At 38.5% G+C, this 21,910-nt stretch overlaps 2 protein-coding genes across 4 annotated transcripts in view; both read right to left on the bottom strand.

Moving 5' to 3' along the window:
• AGBL4 (AGBL carboxypeptidase 4) overlaps positions 1 to 21,910 on the bottom strand; it is a 933,972-nt gene that overhangs the window by 394,982 nt on the left and 517,080 nt on the right. The window lies entirely within an intron of this gene.
• Positions 1 to 21,910, bottom strand: part of BEND5 (BEN domain containing 5) — a 37,258-nt gene that overhangs the window by 6,118 nt on the left and 9,230 nt on the right. Inside the window, exons 2-3 of one of the 3 annotated variants that reach the window (XM_044430231.1) lie at positions 13,132 to 13,265; positions 7,361 to 7,736 (exon numbers count right to left, since the gene is read on the bottom strand). In XM_044430231.1, the coding sequence (XP_044286166.1) occupies positions 7,361 to 7,736; positions 13,132 to 13,265 (510 nt within the window). Of the gene's footprint in view, positions 1 to 7,360; positions 7,737 to 10,401; positions 10,774 to 13,131; positions 13,266 to 21,910 lie in introns of those variants that run through there. The other 2 variants (XM_044430232.1, XM_044430233.1) reach the window with 2 other exon arrangements.

Raw genomic sequence — 21,910 nt, forward strand, 5'->3', positions numbered from 1 at the left:
AGAGAAAGGACTGTTTAAAAATACATAGTTAATTGCTTGGATAGCTTGAGTCTTGGACAAGTGAGAAATAAGAGCAAGAGGCTATGCTGTAGCAGGACCACATAAAATGTTTCAGCAAATAGTACACTGCACTCCTGATACCTGAAGATGTTACAGAATACAGCACATTAGATAGCACTAATCCAACATTCAATTCTAAGAGTGTGGTTTGTTGTTAATCCAGCAAAAGGCAGTAACAATGTTGTCATTATTATTGCTATAACAACCTGAGATCTGATTCAAATATGAACTAGTTCTTTCAATACTATATCGATTTTTAGTTTAAAAGTGCTTCAGTATTCATTCTGCAAAGAGAAAGTATTTCATATATTTGTACAAATTTCCTGTGAAATATTCCATTTCAGGACAGGATTGGTTCTTTGCACATATTGATAGCAATGGGAGGCACAAAAAAGACTGGGGGAATCACATGAGACCTGTAGGCTGCTAGTGACCTATTCTGTAAGCAGGGGTTTGGCCTTAGCAGAGAATATGGAAGAGTAACTCTGCCCACCCCACTTCCTGAATGCTAATTTCAGAGCCATCACCTGTGGTTACCTTGGAAGTAAAGACAATTTGATCCTTTCTTGCTCTCTAAAGCCACTTTTGGGGAGATGCGACTGGACTCAGAGACAACATACTAAAAATACATGTTCTTTCAGTCCTGTTCTTGCCTTGCTCACACAGGGCTCCTTTGGTCTCCAAGAACTAGAAGGTGAAAGTCAGCATTTCAGTCAATAGCTCTTGAACAAACACCATGAGGGAAGCAATGCAATTCTGCAATTGTAAACCCTAACAGAATTGGCTTGACAGTTCAAGGGGCAAGTAGGGCATTTATCAGTTTAGCGCATGAACATTATTTTTAGCTACATAATTGCAAAAGGATGGAGAACTAGTACAGCTCAACCCCACCCCAGATGACTGATTTATACAATAAAAACTGAAGCTTTCCTATTTTTATATGATATTAAAAATCTTCCTAAAATAGTAAAGGTGGTTCATTTGTCCAGCTGGGAAATATTCAATCTGTCCTGGACAGGGCTGCAGTTCTCCTAAAGGACAGGGTTCATAAATTGGGGGTTTTCCTAGATCCTGAATTATCACTGGAGTCACAAGCGGACTCGGTAACAAGGAGCACTTTTTATCAGCACAGGCTGATTTACCAACTATGACCCTATCTGGAGAGGAAGCACCTAGCAACAGAGATCCACACCCTGGTAACCACTCATTTGGACAATTATAAGGTGCTCTATGTGGGGCTGTCTTTGAAAACAGTGTGAAGACTTCAGCTGGTTCAAAATAGGGAGTAAAACCTGCTAACAAGGACTGATCAACACAAAGTCATCACTCCAGCCCTCTATCAATTACACTGATTGAAGTCTAGGCCTGATTAAAAGGGCTAACATTAACATGTAAAGCTCTAAATGGATTGGGACAAGGCTATTTGAAGGAATGTTTCTTTCCATATGTGCCTATCCAAACACCTACCTAAACCTGGAGATCATCAATGGAGGTCCTTCCCAGAGAACCCCCTCCAAAGGAAGCAAGGAGGGTGGCTATTAGGGGAAGGGCCTTCTTGGTTGTGGCACCCCATTTGTGAAATCAGCTCTTGAAAGAGGTGTGCCTGTGCCCACTATTCAATCTGGCACCAGGCAAAAATCTTTTTTATTTTTGCAATAATAGTGAGATTTTAATCTTCATTTTAACTGTAATTTTACTGTACCTCTGATATTGATTCAGCTGCAGTTGTATATTTATTAATTGCACTGTTGAAATTTTATCATGTGTGCTTTATATTAATTATTATTATGAGCTTTCAGGCTGATGGGCAGTGCAGAACTATATTAAATAATTAAAAAAAAGTAGTATGGCATAACCACAGTCCAGAAAATGATCGCAGAATGTGAGTTTCTATTACTTAGGAGCCACTGACTCCAAGGATCACAATTTTATTTATGTTATAAATCTGTTTAGTTTTCATTCCAAAATCCAAGTGTCTTTTAATCAGATAAACTTCACACTTATTTCACAAACTACTAAGAGCTGCATTTACAGTACAACATGTTGTGAATCAGACATGTGATTCCTTATACGGCACTTTGCTAACTGAAACTGGGTGCTTAATTTGTCATGCATCATGCTTACTCTTTAAAGTTTCTCTCTCTTTGTAACTTCCGTACTTTGATAAGCAAGAAAGAAATTGTGCAGTTTTGTGAAATGTTGACACAAATGTATTCTCTTAAAACAGCAATGCAGGGAAAGGAAAATCCCTCAATCAGTGAAAGTGTTATTTATATTTGTAGTGCTGGGTATCCAGAACTAGAAACCAGAATTAGAAATGAAATGCAACCACACCAGCTATGTTTCCCCACATAGTTTCAATTCCCAGGGTGTTTTCACACTATTGTTGTCATTTCAAGGTCTTCAGAAGGGCTTTCTGGGATCCACTTGGAAAGTAAAATTTTAGCTGTAAGTTTTAACTAACAGCTCAAAAAGCTGTAAGACAAATTCATGAAAAGGATTAGGAGACAGACAGTGTATTCTGAAATTCCATTTCAAACAGTAGTTCACACCAGAGGTAGGCAACTTGAAGTCCACCAGCTATGCTCACTTACCCCTAGCTAGTGGTGAGGGATCACAGGATTTATAAACAAGAACATCAAGAGGAGGGCAAACTTCCCACCCAAGTTTACACATACTGCTTCGGGTGATCACATTACATATTACATTACTACAAACAACATTATTTGGCACAGTGTAATTGGCTGCAGAGCAAAATGAACATATGATGCAGCTTTCCAACATAATTCTGGACCAGTGTGGTTTAAGTGAGATTGGTGCTGCAGCAGCTCAAGTCACAACATACACAAGACAAGAGGTAGAGCTATCATGCTTGCCTTTAGGATTTCTTCTAAGCTTTGCACTTCAGCAACAGTCTCAGCATGTCTTCTACTTCAATGATACAGCAATAGCATTACTATGCTGTCCAGTACTGATTTAACAAGCCCAATTGCTGCTATTTCCCCAGTTCAACTTTTAGCAAGAAACAATGGAGATACAGTGCAGTTAAAGGTTTGATCTTTTGAAAAAGTGAGGGAATGTAAGGAAAAAGGCCTCAGGTGAGGATTCAAATTTTATGTAATATATTTGAAGTAGTAAGCATCCAACACAAATATTTAAGAGATCAAAAGAGCACAGAGCTGGGATTTCAGAGGAAATATAAAAAATATGAACTTGCCTATTTGGCTGTTATAATGATTTTTCCATCAAAGGAAACAAAATGAACTAGGCAAAATTTAGTCCTTTTTTCTTACCTACCCCATCTCTCCCACACACAATTGGCAACCCTCTTATGCCTTGTAAAAATTTAGCTTCACATAAAAGGTTGTGGGGTAAAACTAAGCCAAAGCAATGGAACAAGTTTTTTGTTCTTCTTCCAGAAAAGATGTTAGTTTACTTTGCATGTATGTAAACTGACACTTTCTAGGTATATACCTATTTAAACATTTACTAGAACTGCAACAGTTTATTAAAAATAATCTTCCTCTCTATTTTAAAATATTTATTACTGTATCTTGTATCTTACTAACAAGCAAAAACATCTAACAGTGTGACTGTCTGTGACTGTCTAAACTGAAAGAATTATGGGCATCCTAGTCTGGGTGGAAAAAGCACAGAGGCAAAGGTCAGCTCTGTACCTCTACCCTGCAAAACTCTGAGATGGTCCTGGTTTAGGAGGAGGAGGAAAGTGGAAGCGCCACCAAGATTCCTTACAGAGTAGCACAGCTTAGCCCCTCTCATTCCCAGCCCATGGAACTGTACTCCCCCATGCAGGCTTTGACATTAGCCTGCTGACTTTAGAGCTGCAGTCAGAATGTTTTTTTTCTGCACAGACTGTACTTGTGGAAGGAGGCTACTCTGAATTTGGAACCCAGCTCCAAGCTTGAGTGCCTTTCTAACCTAAAACACTCCAAATGTTCCTATGACCATCTAGACTATTTCTGGTGACCATAAGATTGTACTGCAACCTACTCGTTTTAGTCTAGCTATTAAAAATAATGCTAAATATAAGAATACTGGATCTTCTGCACTGAAATGCTCTAAGACACAGGGGAAAATAATCTAATACTTTCATATATTCTACAAACTCCCCTTTCACATAGTATTGGCGAATGTAAGAGAAGCCAGTTATCCATCTCAACACTTCAAGGAGCAAAATGACACCTCAAAGAAAAGTAAGGAGGTGAATATAAAGTAGAAAATTACACTAACATGCATGGGAGAGGGAATCAAACATAACTTTTTAAATAATATTTCCCAGTGGAAAAGACATCAGATGGCAACAAAATGACTTGTAACAACTGTCAGGAAAGAAAAGTAACTCATATAGCTGCACAGACAAGATATGAACATTGAGAGTAAGAGCTACTTGTATTGATGGAAGAACATGGAATTGGCATGCGGAGAGCCAATCTTCAAGTCTGGATTAGATCTACAATAAATAGAAATTGGAGGTAAACTATTTATTATAAACTGCCTTTAGATCCATGTTTGGACACACGCACACCCCCCACCTCCTCCCCAACAGGTCAAATGAGTAATGCCAATCCTAGTTCCCATTAGATTTCCTCAGTGTGAAAAACAACTGTTTTTTTAAAGCCACTTTAAAAATAAGTAGGTGTGGCTCATTTCTAGTTTCAGAAATGTATGCTACTTGGGGATACAGCTTTCACAGGAAAAAGGAGTAATCCAGCATTCACTCCCCCTTCCCTCCCAGGCTTTTTCAGAGAGAGGGAGAGGTCCACATGGAAATTCTCTTCAGGTGGTCTAGCATCGTTCCCTCTACACGAATCTTCTAAGCCAAAGCAGGGAGCTCACATGTTTGTCTTCCTGTCTGTCCTTATGAACTAGGCAGACTGGGAGGGATGGTGCAGAAGGGAGTAGCAGACAAATGCACAAAGAAATGCTCTATTCTGTTCTTTCTTTTGCCTAACTTCCAGGCATTTTCCTTCTTCCATCTATATAGAATATACACTTCCTTACATCTTCTTCCAAATACTGACTTTGAGAGGATTGCCATTCAAGAAGGTAAATGAACTAGTAGCTGAGATGCATAAAAGGAAGCTTTTTTTCCCATCTGTAATTCCGTATGATTTTGCTGCTTGCATTATGTAAAAAGGGATAAAAAGGGAAGGAAGATTAATCTTCTCTGTGTACTTTTCCTGTCTTGCCTTTATATGTATTTTTCATGTGCCTAAAATCTCTAATACCTGGCTCCCTCTCCCTATATCAAATAATTACACATTTCACATTACATATTATCACCATTAGGAATGGTGATTCCATTACACTTCAGGGCTCTGGGACTTGCCTATGTTTTCCTTCCATTCAGAGTCACAAGACTAGTTGGCTAGTTGTCAACCAGAACATTACACTAGACATGGAAGCCACACATCAGCTACCTTATTTGCCCATTTTCAACCAACAATATTTAATGATATGGAATGCCGGGGGGCGGGGGAGATGAAGGATGTTGTAATGTCAGGAGATAGATATTACAGAAAGAAAGTGGTAATTAAAATGTGTGGCTGCCAGTTTGAAAGTGTTTAGCATAATATCTAATTTGGCCTTAAGGATATGTCCATGAAAATGTCAATTGTCTCCATTTATAAACAGGGGTGCCATGCTCTATTTCATTTTAAGTATGACTCTACACAATTTTATAATCTGGCATTTTAATATGGTACCTTACACATAAGTAGACATGATGGGCAAGGCAAGTCATAATCTGTTGAAAAGCAACCTCTCTAAGAAAATGGAAGATAGTAAATGGTCCCTTAGAATACTGATATTTGGTTCTTCTCCACTTTGTATCAGCATGTTCAGTAAATGGAGACTGTTATGTCTCTATGAAATCAGAATAGCTTAGACCAATGAGATTTATAGTCAGTTTAATTTGTTATGTTAAGTCACAAGAACACACACAAATCTTTCCCCATTTGCCATGCTGTCTGGGGACGACAACAGTTGTAGTTCAACATATCTGGAGAGTATGAGATTGGGGAAGGCTCTTATTTTGACTTCACTTTCTCCTTTGAATTCATTAGTATTAAGAAAATGTGGTTAGAATGTTTTAAATATTTGCTTACACCCTGCTTGCTTATTTCTGCCCCCATTAACTCCCTTCTGAAAGCAGCGGGTCCTATCAATTCTGTTGAACAAGCGGGAACCATGACTCCCAGAGGAGATTAGCATTTCCTAAGGTAGGTAATGAAATGAGTAGAAACGATGATTTCTGGAAGTAGGCAGATTGGCAGAACTCCCTTATGCAATCACCACTAATCTTCCTGCCTCCAGAAACAAGTGTTTATTTTCATTTTGGATTGCTCCAGAAGCACTAAATTACTGTTGTGCAAGTGGGAAGTAACTTCTGCAAAGGAATCAGCATGGCATAATATAATCTGTGGGAACATAAGCAACCCACTTGATTCTTCCTAGTGTGAAGGTAGATTTAATTTTACTTATTTATTAGGTTGTTAGATTATATTTCACTTTCTTTCTTACAATGAACTCAAAGCACTTACATCATTTTCCTCCTCCTGCTCGCAACCTTATCGCCTCAAGAACAACCCTGTGAGGTAGGTCGGGCTGAGAGTCTGTGACTGGCCCAAAATCATCCAGTTGGCTCCCTGGCTGAGCAAGGACTAGAACTCAGATAGCCTGAATCCCAGTCCCACACTCTTCATCACACTAATTTTAACTCTGAAAAATGTTATCTCTAATGGCATGTGTTGAACGCAATGAAATCAATTGTCAGGGTGCTGCCTCAGTCAAGTGTTAATTCCCATGGGTGTTACATATTCAGACTTGATGCTGGAAAGTTAGATTTAATTCCAAATAAACAACATGATACTCTATTAAAGAAATGGAAGATTTTGTTCTGATTCAAGTGTTTAGTTATATTCATTTTGGCATTCTACAAAGAGTAGAGGTCTTACCACTTAAGCTCTATATGTTGCATAGCTGTTATAAGAACTAGGACACCACTAACATTTCAAAAGATACTCTAGTCTCAAATTGAATATTGGAAGGAGGGAAGATCAAAAGATATTGTGCACATCCTTGACATCCAGTGAATATGCATGACCCCTTGGAAAAACCAACTCAGTCTTACCAGCATGAATGCTTCTATTATTTTTACAGGGAATCACAAAAGTAAATTTAAAATGCTCAATATAAAAAGTGTAAGTACTCAAATATATAGGTGGGATCATTCGGCAATCATTTCAATAAACTTTTTCTGTGAATATCCAGCACTTACCACTGCCTAGTCTGAGAAGCAGTACATCCTGTAATCGTCTGTTCAAGTCTCTGAGCTCCTTCATTTCTGACACTAATGTCCCATATTCCTTTAGCTTTTTTGCTTGCTGAACAAGCTGTCTTCTTGTTCTCTCAAGTTCTTGTTGAATGTGTCTCATTTCCTCCTGCTGTTGCTGATAGCTTCTAAGCAATTCTTCATAAAGAACTCGAGGAACTACAGCGTCATCCATATTGTTCATCCTTTCTGACGTTTCCATAAATGTTGCTTCAGGACTTGAATTGTTACTGAGACTCATTCCATTTTGTTTTTCAAGGCGCGCGACAACTGCTTCAATGCTTTTGTGTGTACCTTCATTTTGTTTTCTCCCATCTTGTCTCTGTGTTATAATGAAACACTGTATTAATACTCTATTAATACATATAGAATACTACAAAGCCCTACAATTAATGAAAATAATAATTCACTGAAAGGGAAAACAAACTTTCAAGGTGAAAATATGCACCATACATAATGAACCAGTTTGGATGTAACAACAGTCTACACGTTTTTAAAATTATAAATTGTCATTAATGAGTCAGTATGCTGCCCAATCCAGCTTGTTGGAAAATGATAAGCCGGATGTCATACTTCACAAGTAATGCTGAATAGACCATGGTCTGGCCTGCAGCATACAACTGCTCCCTTCATTTACACATTTCATATAAACCAGGTCAAACGTTTTATTTTATCAAAACCTTCAGGTTTTTTTTTAAATACATAGCCCCCCAAAGAACATATACATGAAAATTCAGGTTAACAAACAGGGACAGTTTTTCCTTTCAGCAATGAGCAAGGACCTACAAACATGTTTACAATTGACAACTGGTACATTTTGCATTCTGGCAAAAGCCCCTGCCCTTCTCCAGTGCCTTGAGAAGTCCAAGATTTCCCAGATCTCGTACTCAAAAAAACCTCAGAGAGTATTAGATGTCAACAAAAACTTCTCATTTTTTTCTCAGGCTCTCTCAACTAGGAAGAGCTCCCCAATGCAGGTCAATCATAGCTAAACAGTGCCACTAAACAATGTGCAAATAGTTCTCCATGAAATTCCCTGTACATTTTTGGGAGTATTCCTTTAAAGGCACATACTGAAAACCTAGTTTTGTATTCTGCTGGTTTAATTTCAGATGAGTTCTCTTTTACAATGCAACAAAATGAGTGAATGCACCACACTTTCCAGTACTATCCAATAGTCAGCCATATTTCTACTGAGGTAATGTTTCTGAGACAATTTTACATGTCCTTCTTTTGTCTTTCTCATATTACCACACAAGACTCCTTGTGTACATTGTGAAATCAGTATAAAAAATAGATGATGATCTACACATTTAATTAGAATCACTAGTTTCAAAAGAATGATGATGGGGGCAAGTATCCTATTGTGCCTGTGTGCCAGCAAGAGCAACTTCTTCCACACTGGGTAACTGGTTCTGGAAGCAACCTGAACAAGTGAAAATGCTAGTTTCTAGAATGGGGCGAGTCAGTGGAACTTGCAGAAGAAAGCTCTGCTGACCTGTTCCAATCTGGAAACAAATGTTTCCGGGGTTACTTTTAGAACTAATAATCTCCCATTGTGGAAACAGCCAGTCCTGCTGGCGTAATACAATCAACAAGATCATAGAAATCCCTGTACACTAAGTATTTTCATCTGAAAATCACACTATTTGATTTAAGAGCAATTATTAAAGAACAGCATATATGTTGATATATAGAAAAATAGCAAGCATTAACAAATGTACCAGTCATGTTGATGCTACAGTGTAATTTTATTTTAATATGCAGCAAAATAAGAACAGATGGGCACAGTAAAATTTCTAATACTATTGCCACAATATACTGATGAATACTAGCAGTATCACAAGTATCAAAGGCATCAAATATTAAATACATACTTGGAGAACTGTGTATTTTTATGCAAGTTACCACTGATGGTTCATGCAAGACTCTGGACAAACATATTGCTGTAACTGTCTTATTTCAGAGTTTGTTATAAAGTTAATTTACACTGGCAACTGAACACAGAGCTCTAGGATTTTAAGATAAATTGTTGACAAAGTAGACCAGCTTGAATTTGAAGAATCTTCATTTTTGCTAAAAACACTAAAAATACGTACAAAACACTATGACCATACAAGTGCAATCGTAATCTTTCTGAAAATCATATGCATAAATATAAAATATATTTATATTTTATAAATATATGACCCACTATGGCTTAGTCTGCTGATTCAAACTCTCTGTTGCATCTTCCTGTATTGACCAAACCCAGTGAGGGTGACTTGTTAAAAACCACTCCTGCTGGCAGAGGGTCTGGGTGATTCATTAGCCTCCCCAAAAGCCACCCTTGTTAGGTTCAGACTACATAGGAAGCTGTACCTAGTGAGGTTGTGCCTTATGTAAATTGGGTCAGCAGGCAGAGTGTGGTTAAGAAAACACAATGGCCCATTACCACTCTTGTGCTATGCAAATTGGCACACTGAGTCAGAAATTACTACCTCAGGAGAATGAAGTTTCGAATGGTCAGTACAGTGTACAAGAGCATATATATGCCTTGGATGTTCTCAGGTTTCCCAACATCATTGTAAAAATCAATTTTGTATCTTGAGATAAAAAATATTTTGTAACTGTATATTATATTCTTGTTACTCCATTTTGGGTTTTTTATATGTATTAGTCTGCAGAATATCAAAAGAAAATATGTCAGGAGAAAAAAAAGGCTTTAAATTTGCTTTACAGCAGGTTTCATTAAAATGATTCTAATATTCTGCTTTTTTGCCAAAAATAACGCACACATTCTGGATGCAGTTTGCAACTTTGAGCTATGCATTGCATTTTTACTACTGTGCAACTGGGTGAGTTATGTTCCATCATAGCATACTCACCAATACTACACATACCAAGTTTCAGAAATTCAAAGCCAACCTGCCTTCAAAATTTTGGCTCAAGCTCATACTGGTTGGCAGCCCTCAGAATCTGCCAGTTGCTCCCCAAAATAAACTTACCTTAGGGAGGACTGGTGTCAGATTCTGGAAGCAGGTGAGATCTTGTAGACCTCACCCTCTGCCTTCAATTCAATGACCAGTCAAGGAGGCAAAGCAGACATCTTCCATGTATAGTATCTGGAAATGCTGTTCCTAAGCAAACTGGAGTCTTTGAGAATAATGTCTGAGATTTTGCCTGTTCTGCAATTTCTCTGAACTGCAAGTTCTTCTGGTCCATCCCCTTTGTCAGGATAGGTTTGTTCACGAAAACTGAATGGATAGGTGATCTGATGGACAAATGTGGGAGTAAGTTGCTCGGGGACTTGATTGTTCCCAGGGTTTTTTGGAAAGGATTTGGGAAACACCCCAAAATTTCCTAAAAATACTGTGTGAAAAATCAGGGGAAAAATGCATTCTTAGGTTAATTAGAGGACCTCATCCCATTACTAGCCAAAATCAAACCCAGATTACTACAATGAACTTAAGAAGCTAATGGCAACAGACAATCTGAATTCCAGGCATGTACAGAATCTCTTCAATTGCATGAGGCTAAACATTTAAAGAAATTAAAATCAAACCATGCATTGAAAGGAATAGCTCTACAGTTCAACAGTAGGTCTTGTCACAAGAAGAAGAAAGCTCCATGATGGGGTGATGAGAAAATAAGCAGATATGGCAGCACTTTAATTCTAAGAAATGAAGAGCTGTAACGATTTTGGGGGATCTACTATTTAATGTATGGTAAATTTCAGAAAGATTCAAAGTGGTCCATTGTATTTAAGTGGATATCTATTTGCTCAAGTAAAGTTACAAATGATTTATTTACCTGGTGAAGAGAAAGTAATATTGCACTGATTGCATCATCTTTACTTCCTGGAAGGGGAGAAGGGAATAAACGTGGCACTACCATAGGACTGCACATCACCATCACTTAAAGGGAAAGTGATGTTGGCAGGCTACTATGGTTGGCAGGGTGAACATTCCTTCCCATGTTAGCTATGACATCATGAGCAAATATACTTGCAAGCACATGCACAGTGTAGAACAGTACAGCATACTATAGCAACAAGTAAATGAACACTGAGGCTTTCCAGTACTGCTACTGGACTGTTCTGCACTGACTAATGTAAATACAGGAAATTTGTGACTATTGATTTCACAGACACTAATGCCCAATAAGAATATCTTTATGTAGAATGGTTCACCTTTGTTGAAGACAATCAAAATCTGTTTTTCTTGACAAAGTGGTAGCATTGTTGGGGATAAGACTACAGGCATAATCAGACCCATATAAAATACAGATATAACTTTTTTAATGTTTTACACATATACTATAGCTATCTAATTGCGAACTAAATTCTATATAGATCCTATGCTGTTGAGAACTCCAAACTGAATTCGCTTTTCATGTTCCTGCCTGTTGTTTTGCAAACTGAAATAAACTCAGACATAAAGCACAATCTGAATGTGTTCTATACTATTTTGTACTTAGAAGCTATGTATATAGTGTTTCAGTCTATAACACTGCAATAAGACAAATAACTCTCATTTTCTATATGAAAATAAGCAATACTGTTTTAAAATAAGTCATTGTAAATGTGCATGCATTTGTTCCCCATCTGATGTTCATAGAATTAAGTTAGGCTACACATCTTCAAGGAGTACTGATAACTAAAACGGGTCAAAGTAATGAATTTCCTTAGAAACCTCACTTACCACAGCAGAGAAATGGCTGATTACTTTCACAGTCCCCAGCAGCATGCTAATTGGGGAAAGATTTGGTGCATAATATGCAACTGATTAATCAAAACTTTGCACTCCACAAACAATTTTATCATATAAGCAAAACTGGGATAGGGAGGTTGTCCTATAGTATACACAGTTTTTGTTGGGTTTTGCATGATTCTTGTAATAATGATTTCAGTAAACTGTGAAGCTTCTAGTACCTTCCTTAGTTTCTTATCAGCAAAACACCCAAATATTAGAGCAATATACTCTTAAATCAGCAGGGTACAAAACCTGTATATGCCTTTAAATGGATATTAACAAACACAAAAGCTAGAAGAAATGTTGCAGGGAATTTTTAATCCAAGGTCAGTGGTTTTGATAACCTATTTAAAAAACTCCCACTAATTCTTAAATAGTGAGACTAAAATCAATCTCAGCAAACATGTAGACCAATTTCTTAACAAGACAGTTATAGTATACATCATTTTATCGTGGCAATATTTTCCTGTGAAATTAAGTTTATAATATGCTTCTTCTAACTTAGGAATTACTTGAGTATGATATTCATTTTGTAATATAGTACTTAGACTAAGAATACCATACAATGAGGGCACAGTCCACTGTAAACCAAACAATGACTAAATAAGGGAGCTTGTACATAATCAAATGAAATAACTACACTTAAAAGAAAATAACACTTCAGTGCTTTCAATTATAACCACACCCCAAACAATCTTAGTCCCACATTTAATTGGAAGTAAGTTCCACTATGTTCTGTGGGACTTACTCTTATGCAAGCATGCACACAATTTTATGTAAAGATTGCAATTTCCCTTTGTGCATCCCTTTAAGGACTGAAAGCCATCCTGAACGTTCAAATGTAACAGAATTATGGGTTGCTGTAAACTGCCCAAACAGCTTTGGCTATGAGGCAGCACAGAAATAATTAAATAAAGGTTTATCAAGGACTCAAGCACTTCCAAATGAAAGAGAGAAAATAAAACAAAACCAAAGCTTCAATACCTTACAGTGTCTAAGTTCCGTATCTTCATCCCCATAATCTGTAATTTCCCCTGTTTCTTCTAGGTGATTGAGAGAGAGCTTGGGGATTTTAATTTTCTTCTGCATCACACTATTTTCAAGGTCAGTTTTATCTTCTGTAAATTTACATAAAAATGAAATTGGTTACATTCATCAAATTGATCATTCAAATACATGACTGAGGCCAGACCATTTAAAAAGTTTCCTATGCTTGAACATCTTCAGTGTGCAGTAAAATTCAACTGCTACACAGATACTAAATGCTAAAAAAGAGAGGGAGCTAGTAATGAGGGCCACATGCACCGTTTTATCATTTGTGATTCTCCAAGAGGGAAAAATAATACAGCCATCAAGGTAATGTTTGTGTTAACTCTTTTCAAAACATGAAAATTTAATTTAAAATCATCTATTACCTAACATTCATACACACATGCAAGCACACATGCCCAACATCAGGATAAGTTATAAAAGTTGAAGTACTGCAGCTGCAGTGTACATATATTAAGAACACTTGTCTGTAAACTAAAATCTAACTCTATCAATCTTCCTAGTGTATTGGAAACATGCAGAAGATTATTTTATGGTGAGGAGTTAGGTTTGACATGTCTCATTTCCCCTCATATTGCCCTTCTCAAGTATGTTGAGTCTCCAGTTATACAACAGAATGTGTTTTGTTTTTCATATCTTTCTACATTCCCCTTGCCAGAAGGGAGTGCTGTGTCCCAGGTGTACAACATTCGGGACGATCCTAGATTACCTATCCGGAGTTGTTTACCCCAGTGTTGGCTCAGGGGCCAGGTGCTGGGCATATGGAGGTTTGTGAGCCAGATGCATGTATTACTCCATTATAAAACCAGGGGGTTGAGAGCTTGAGTTTGGGAGCTTCTGCACAGATTGGGTGCTGGATGCTGTGTGACTGATGGCCTGGGGTCCTGGCAGCTGAAGGGGAGAAGATCCTCTTGCAAGGTATAAATGCTATTTTGTTTGCCTGCAGATACTATCACTGCTTAAATAAAGCATTGTTTTTCCTTTACCTACTGGTGTGTTCATTACCTCCAAATCCAAAAGAACCCCTGCCTTTGGCAAAACACTTACAACTAGTGAACAGTATTTCCTACAGGAGATCCAGATTCAAATGCTCCACTCAATTATGAGGTTTACTGGGACTTGTCACTTTGGCTTTGTCCAACTAATTTAACAGGTCTGTTATGATTCTACATGGAGAGAGAAAAAGCTTGTCACCCAGCCTAAGATCTTTGGGGGGTGAATAGGATGGTTTTGTTTATTTAAAAATAATTCCGGATACTTCAAAAACCTTACATTTGATGGTGTCCTTCCTCCTGCTTGCCAATCCCTTAGAAATGAGTCAGCAGACAGTGTATTTATAGGTGTTTTTAGAAGCCCCTGCCAGTATGGTCAAAGCTGTAAATTGAAGTCTCAAACTCGAGATAAATATTTTTATGCAAATTTGCCTCAGAACATTATTGCAATAGATTCTCAAGTACAAGGAACACAACTGCACAAGGGGTAAAACTACATTTACCAGCAATCCTGATCCTGCCGAACCTGTCATAGTCGCTCCCCAACACCACTATCCTTTGAAATTACCTTCTGAGAGATGGCTGTCCAATCTATAGTTATTTTTCCCAAGATTTTAAAAAAAATATACTTGTTTAATCATACATGTTATGCACTGCCAACAGATTTTCATGCTGTATTTTATTGGGGCTAGTTTTATTTAAAATTGGTTATATCCCTTTATTAATATGTTTGTTTTATGCTGTACACTGTATTTGGTAGATTATGGTCTTGAAAAGATAAAATGAAGTAAATAAAGAACATAAGAATGTAACAGCACACGAACTCTGCTGGAACAAGCCAAAGCTTATCTAGTTCTGCATTCTTTTCCCACAGTGGCCAATGAGGTGCCCACAGGAAGCCCACAATCAGGCCATGAAAATAACAGTTTCTTCCCATTTCTGTTCCCCAGCAACTGATGTTTAGAGGCATATTATCTCTGGCATGGTGGTTATATACAGCCATAATGATTAGTAGCCATTACCCAGTTTATCATCAATTTTGATGTGTGTCTTCCAACAATCAGCAATAAACAAAAACTGGAACAGTAGATCATTTTATCTGTTTCCCACATCCAGGACTGAGTACACTCACTAGCAGTACTACCCATATACAAGGAAGGAATTGCAGATGGAAATAACAAAGATTGCAGGTGGGGGGGAAGCCACCCACCCACACCCACACATATATATTCTTAAGAGGTGGAGATGGGGTTGCTCCCCACCACACCAACCCAATAAAAACAGCACATGTTCAGAGTCCACAAGTGCTGAATGAGAAGAGAGCCAGAAAACAGAGGGAGGAAGAATAGAATGAAGTGCCTAGAAACTGGATCAGGACCACTTTAGACTGCATCTTTTTCTTGTAGGTTTTACTTGTATTTGAATAATCTACTAAACTCAAGTTTCATACTGGTTCAAATAAGATCTGGAAGCAATTTCAGAGTTGTAATCTTGCTCTATCTGGAAGGACTCTATATTTAATCCTGACAAGACGGAGGTGGGGGGGAATCATCTGACAGGCTGGAGAGGCATTGTCCAGTCCTTTATGGGGTTGTGTTGTTGTTAGTCGTGTCTGACCCATCGCAACCCCATGGACAACATTCCTCCAGGCCTTCCTGTCCTCCACCATCCCCCAGAGTCCACCCAAGCTCACATCAACTCCATCTATCCACCTCATTCTCTGCCGTCCCCTTCTTCTTTTGCCATCTATTGTTCCCAGCATTAGGCTCTTCTCCAGGGAGTCCTTCCTTCTCATTAGGTGGACAAAGTATTTGAGTTTCATCTTCAGTATCTGGCCTTCTAAAGAGCAGTCAGGGTTGACCTCCTCTAGGACTGACTGCTTTGATCGCCTTGCAGTCCAAGGGACTTGCAGGAGTCTCCTCCAGCACCACAATTCAAAGGCCTCAATCCTTTAGCGCTCAGACTTCCTTATGGTCCAGCTTTCACAGCCATACATTGCAACTGGGAAAACCATAGCCTTGACTATACGCACTTTTGTTGGCAGGGTGATGTCTCTGCTTTTTAGTATGCTGTCTAGATTTGCCATAGCTTTCCTCCCCAGGAGCAAGCATCTTTTAATTTCTTGGCTGCAGTCCCCATCTGTGGTGATCTTGGAGCCCAGGAAAATAAAATCTGTCACTACATCCATTTCTTCCTCATCTATTTGCCAGGAAGTGAGAGGACCAGATGCCATGATCTTAGTTTTCTTAATGTTGAGTTTCAAGCCAACTTTTGCACTCTCCTCCTTCACCCGCATCCAGAGGCTCTTTAGTTCCTCTTCACTTTATGCCATTAGAGTGGTATCATCTGCATATCTGAGGTTGTTGATATTTCTCCCAGCAATCTTAATTCCAACTGGTGATTCATCCAGCCCCGCCTTTCTCATGATGTGCTCTGCATATAAGTTAAACAGGCAGGGCGACAGTATACAGCCTTGCCGAACTCCTTTCTCAATTTTGAACCAATCAGTGGTTCCATGTCCAGTTCTCACTGTTGCTTCTTGACCCACATATAGGTTTCTTAAGAGACAAATAAGATGGTCTGGTACTCCCATCTCTTTAAGAACTTTCCACAATTTGTTGTGATCCACACAATCAAAGGCTTTAGCATAGTCAATGAAGCAGAAGTAGATGTTTTTCTGGAACTCCCTAGCTTTCTCCATGATCCAGCGTATGTTGGCAAGTTGATCTCTAGTTCCTCTCCCTCTTCGAAATCCTGCCTGTACTTCTGGTAGTTCTCGGTCCACATACTCCTGGGGACTAGCTTGTAGGATTTTGAGCATCACTTTGCTGGCATGTGAAATGAGTGCAATGGTGCAATAGTTTGAACATTCTTTGGCATTGCCCTTCTTTGGGATGGGAATGTAAACTGACCTTTTCCAATCTTGCGGCCACTGTTGAGTTTTCCAAATTTGCTGGCATATTGAGTATAGCACTTTTACTGCATTGTCTTTTAAGATTTTGAATAGCTCAGCTGGAATGCTGTCACCTCCACTAGCTTTGTTGTTGCTCAGACTTCCTAAGGCCCATTTGACTTTACATTCCAGGATGTCTGGCTCGAGGTCAGTGACCACCCCATCATGGTTATCAGGGAAGTTAAGCTCTTTCTTATATAGTTCTTCTGTGTAGTCTTGCCACATCTTCTTAATCTCTTCCGCCTCTGTTAGGTCCCTGCCATTTTGGTCCTTTATCATGCCCATCTTTGCATGAAATGTTCCCTTCATATCTCCAATTTTCCTGAAGAGATCTCTGGTCCTCCCTATTCTATTGTTTTCTTCTATTTCTTTGCACTGTTCATTTAAGAAGGCATTCTTATCTCTTCTAGCTGTCCTCTGGAATTCTGCATTCAATTGTTTGTCTCTTTCTCTTTCTCCCTTGCCTTTTGCTTCCCTTCTTTCCTCAGCTATTTGTAAAGCTTCCTCAGACAGCCATTTTGCTTTCTTGCATTTCTTTTTCTTTGGGATGGTTTTAGTTGCTGCCTCTTGTACGATGTTGCGAACCTCTGTCCATAGTTCTTCAGGCACTCTGTCTATCAGATCTAATTCCTTAAATCTATTTGTCACCTCTACTGTATATTCATCAGGGATATGACTTAGGTCATATCTGAGTGGCCTAGTGCTTTTCCCTACTTTCTTCAATTTAAGCCTAAATTTTGCAACCAGCTCATGATCTGAGCCACAGTCAGCTCCTGATCTAGTTTTTACTGACTGTATAGAGCTTCTCCATCTTTGGCTGCAGAGCACATAGTCAATCTGATTTCTGTGTTGACCATCTGGTGATGTCCATGTGTAGAGTCATCTCTTGGGTTGTTGGAACAGAGTGTTTGCTATGACCATCGTATTCTCTTGACAAAATTCTACCAGCCTGTGCCCTGCTTCATTTTGTACTCCAAGGCCAAATTTGCCTATTATTCCAGTTATCCTTTGGCTTCCTACTTTAGCATTCCAATCCCCCATGATGATAAGGACATCATTTTTTGGTGTTAATTCTAGAAGGTGTTGTAGGCCTTCATAGAACTGGTCAACTTCAGCCTCTTCAGCACCAGTGGTTGGGGCATAGACTTGGGACTATTGTGATGTTGAATGGTTTGCCTTGGATTCGAACTGAGATCATTCTGTCATTTTGGAGATTGTATCCCAGTACTGCTTTTCCTACTCTTTTATTGAGTATGAAGGCTACCACATTTCTTCTGAGGGATTCTTGCCCGCAGTAGTATACCTGATGGTCATCTGAATTAAATTCACCCATTCCTGTCCATTTTAGTTCCCTGATTCCCAAGATGTCGATGTTCAGTCTTGTCAACTCTTGTTTGACCACATCCAGCTTGCCTTGATTCATGGATCTTACATTCCAGGTTCCTATGGAGTATAGATCTTTGCAGCATCGGACTTTCCTTTCACCTCCAGATACATCTGCAACTGAGTGTCCTTTCGGCTTTGACCCAGTCGCTTCATTCTTTCTGGTGCTACTAGCCCTCCGCTCTTCCCCAGTAGCATATTGGACACCTTCCGACCTGAGGAACTCATCTTCCAGCATCATATCTTTTTGCCTTTTGGTACTGTCCATGGGGTTTTCATGTTCTGACATATAAAGCCCTAAATGGCTCAGGCCCCAGTTTTCTCAAGGAGTGCCTACACCCATATGTACCTACCCGACCCTTGAGATCTACATAGGAGGCTGCGTGTGCTATCCCTTAAGGAGGTGAGAAGGGTGACTGCTAGGAGGAGGGCCTTTTTTGCAGCTGCTCCCATTATCTGGAATGCTCTCCCCAAGAAGATTTGCCTGGTGTCTTCTTTATACTCTTTTCAGTGCTGGGCAAAGACCTTCCTTTTTAAAAGAATGCTTTAACAGTTAATGCCATTTGACCTTTGTTTTGTAATTCCACCTGTATTTTATTGATATTTTATTTTTACTCTGTGGTAATTGGTTTTTATTGTGTTTTTATCTTGTGTTTGTGAGCTGCCCAGAGGTGCTGTGGCATGATTGGGCAGCACAGAAATGTTTTAAAATAAATAAATAAAAGTACAAACCTTGGATGCAATCCTATGGCTTGCCTAGATCTATGCCTAGATTAAATATGCATGTCTGGGACTCAGGCAATCTGGGTTCTAGGATCCGCTCAGTCATAGAGCCAACAGTGACTTTGGGCCAGTCAGACTCTTAGCCCAACCTATCTCACAGGGTTATTGTTGTGGGAATAAGACTGAGAGCCTGTAAGCCTCTTCGAGGTAAAAGTGGGACATAAATCTGATAAATAAAATAGATAAATAAAATAAGTATGCACCAAGGTTGGAGCTAGAAGTCCAAATTCAGAGCACCATTTCTCCACCCTTTCAGCTTACATGTAAGGCTGACCTTGGAGCTGCCATGGAAGGAAGGGGTGATGGTCTGCTGGGATATGATGTATTGTCTAAACCTGCCCTTGCAAGTGGGGTAAAAGCCTGAGATGGCTGAAATTTGCATCCACAGTCTTTTGCAGTGCAGGAGATGCACAGAGATAAGCTCTACCTCTGCATTCCTTTCACCATCAATAGGATGCCTTCCCTGAGTTCAGAGGGATTAGGGCAGCACACTGGACTATACAGTTAACCTTTAGTTTATTTAAAATGCAACCAAACCTTACAACTTTAGGACCAGTGTTCTGGGGCAATACTTTGGTTTCTTCTCAATCACTCACATGACATTAATTTATAAACTTTATTGTACGTGTTCCCTTACCTTCGTCACCATCAGATAATTACCGTTACCTATTCTTAGTCATATCAAGAGTCCTACCTAATTATATCAGTACCTTCTCTACAATTTAACCCCAACTCTCTAAACAACCCAAGTCTCTAATTTTAATCTCCCACTCTTTACATCGATTTGCTTAGTCTTTCAATTTTTTTCCCCATAGAAATTAACAATGTGATTATACAGACCTGGAAATCAGCCTGATGTTTTGTTAAAATGGCAGTTATAAAAAGCAAGGGAACTAAACTGGTCTCTAACTAAGGCTTGCAGTTTAGAATCTTATTTTCTTACTACTATTTGGACCTGCTTTAATATTTATTATTACTATCAGCAGTTCATTTCTGGTTGCCTTGCTTTATACTTTTTCAAATTTTCTTTACTCAGGAGTCAATGTCACTTTCTGAGCGATACATTTCTGTCTTTAACAAAAAGGTATTGCATTTGTCTATGTAACCCACTTCTAATGAGTTCTGAGCTCCTCATTAAATTCCTATTTACCTTTGTTTTCCTTTTCTGCTCTGTCAACAGTAATAATTTGGAAGCACATTGAAAGCTGCTGCTTCAGGAAAATACATAATAGCAGCATCCACATGGAAGTGCATAAGCGAATTTCATGGAAAGTTTTCTTAGAATACAGTCTATGAGTGGAACAAGCCTGATGTTTTCCTAGTCAGTAACTCCCAACTCTTAACAAACATGATTTTTTCCCTACACGGCATCTTTTACAGTACAAACATAACACATCCTAACTTTGTCTTATCATTAAACTCTACCACTGTTCATTTGCAATATGAAAAGTATCTTTTGTACTTTGTAGTATTCGATACATTTGTCTTTATGAGGCCTAGCATGCCTTGTAAAAATACTGCTTAACAGGCAAAAACAGAATATTTCAACTTCTGGCTTTAACGAACTGCACTGGAAGAAGATGCTCAACCTAGTCTTTGGTGGACCTTAAACATACATTCTTTCATGGCATACTCATATTATAAATTATAAACAACTGAAAGAACTAGCAGTGCATAACCTTGAGGGCTTTTGTCTTGTATTTCTCAATCAGCAACACCACCCACACACAGCTGTTGCACAAAATACCTCATCTGAAACCAAGAGTACTTTCAAAAGAAATGTGTGACTGAAGAGCAGACCTGCCCCTCCAGGGAAAAAATACCAGGTAACATGCCCACCTTATGGTCTATTGGTCTGGAACAAGGGAATGTTAAAAAAGAGCTATTTCCTATACATTTTTGAACATTTTACACTGGAAAGCTAATTTTAAATATCAAAAATATCATTCTTGATCTTCTCATTGATCCTGTATTAATATTTAACAGAGCTTCAAATATTCTTGCGTAGGCATTTAGTCAACCAGAAGTGCTATTGGTTCGCAAAATTTTCATGTGCATCCTATGATGTCAATCATTTGCTGCATATCAACAACAAATGAACAAACAAGGGACTTCAAATTAAAGACTTTTCTGCCAGTTTATCTGGAAGCAAATATTGTTCACTATAGGCAAATAGATATGTGCTAAATATTGCCATATACAACATGAGTCAGGTTACCCTTGTGTTATCCTAATCATCTAGCTTCAGCTAGGACTCATTTTCCTAGCTAGAGGTAATTTTTTCATATATCAAATCAATGGTACAACCTGCAATTCATCTGAAAAATGCATGATAATCTAATTTATATATAGTGGTAAGTCACAGATCAGCATTATGTGCATAAGCCACAATAAACCTTTCTCCTCTTCTCTTCTTCTACACACTAGAGGAATGTGTCACTTCCCCATAATGTCCAAACTCAGAGAGCTATGATTTGTTTAACGATATTTTATTAACAAATAAGTTATAAAGCTAGATTCAAAAATATGTAAGTTCTTCAAGGCTGGTATTAGCATTATATAGACCTCAAATACTTTTTTGATCATGTGTGACTCCCCACAA

This window comes from Varanus komodoensis, unplaced genomic scaffold, assembly GCF_004798865.1.
Source record: "Varanus komodoensis strain SLA01 unplaced genomic scaffold, ASM479886v1 scaffold20_1, whole genome shotgun sequence".
Lineage (NCBI taxonomy): Eukaryota > Metazoa > Chordata > Lepidosauria > Squamata > Varanidae > Varanus > Varanus komodoensis.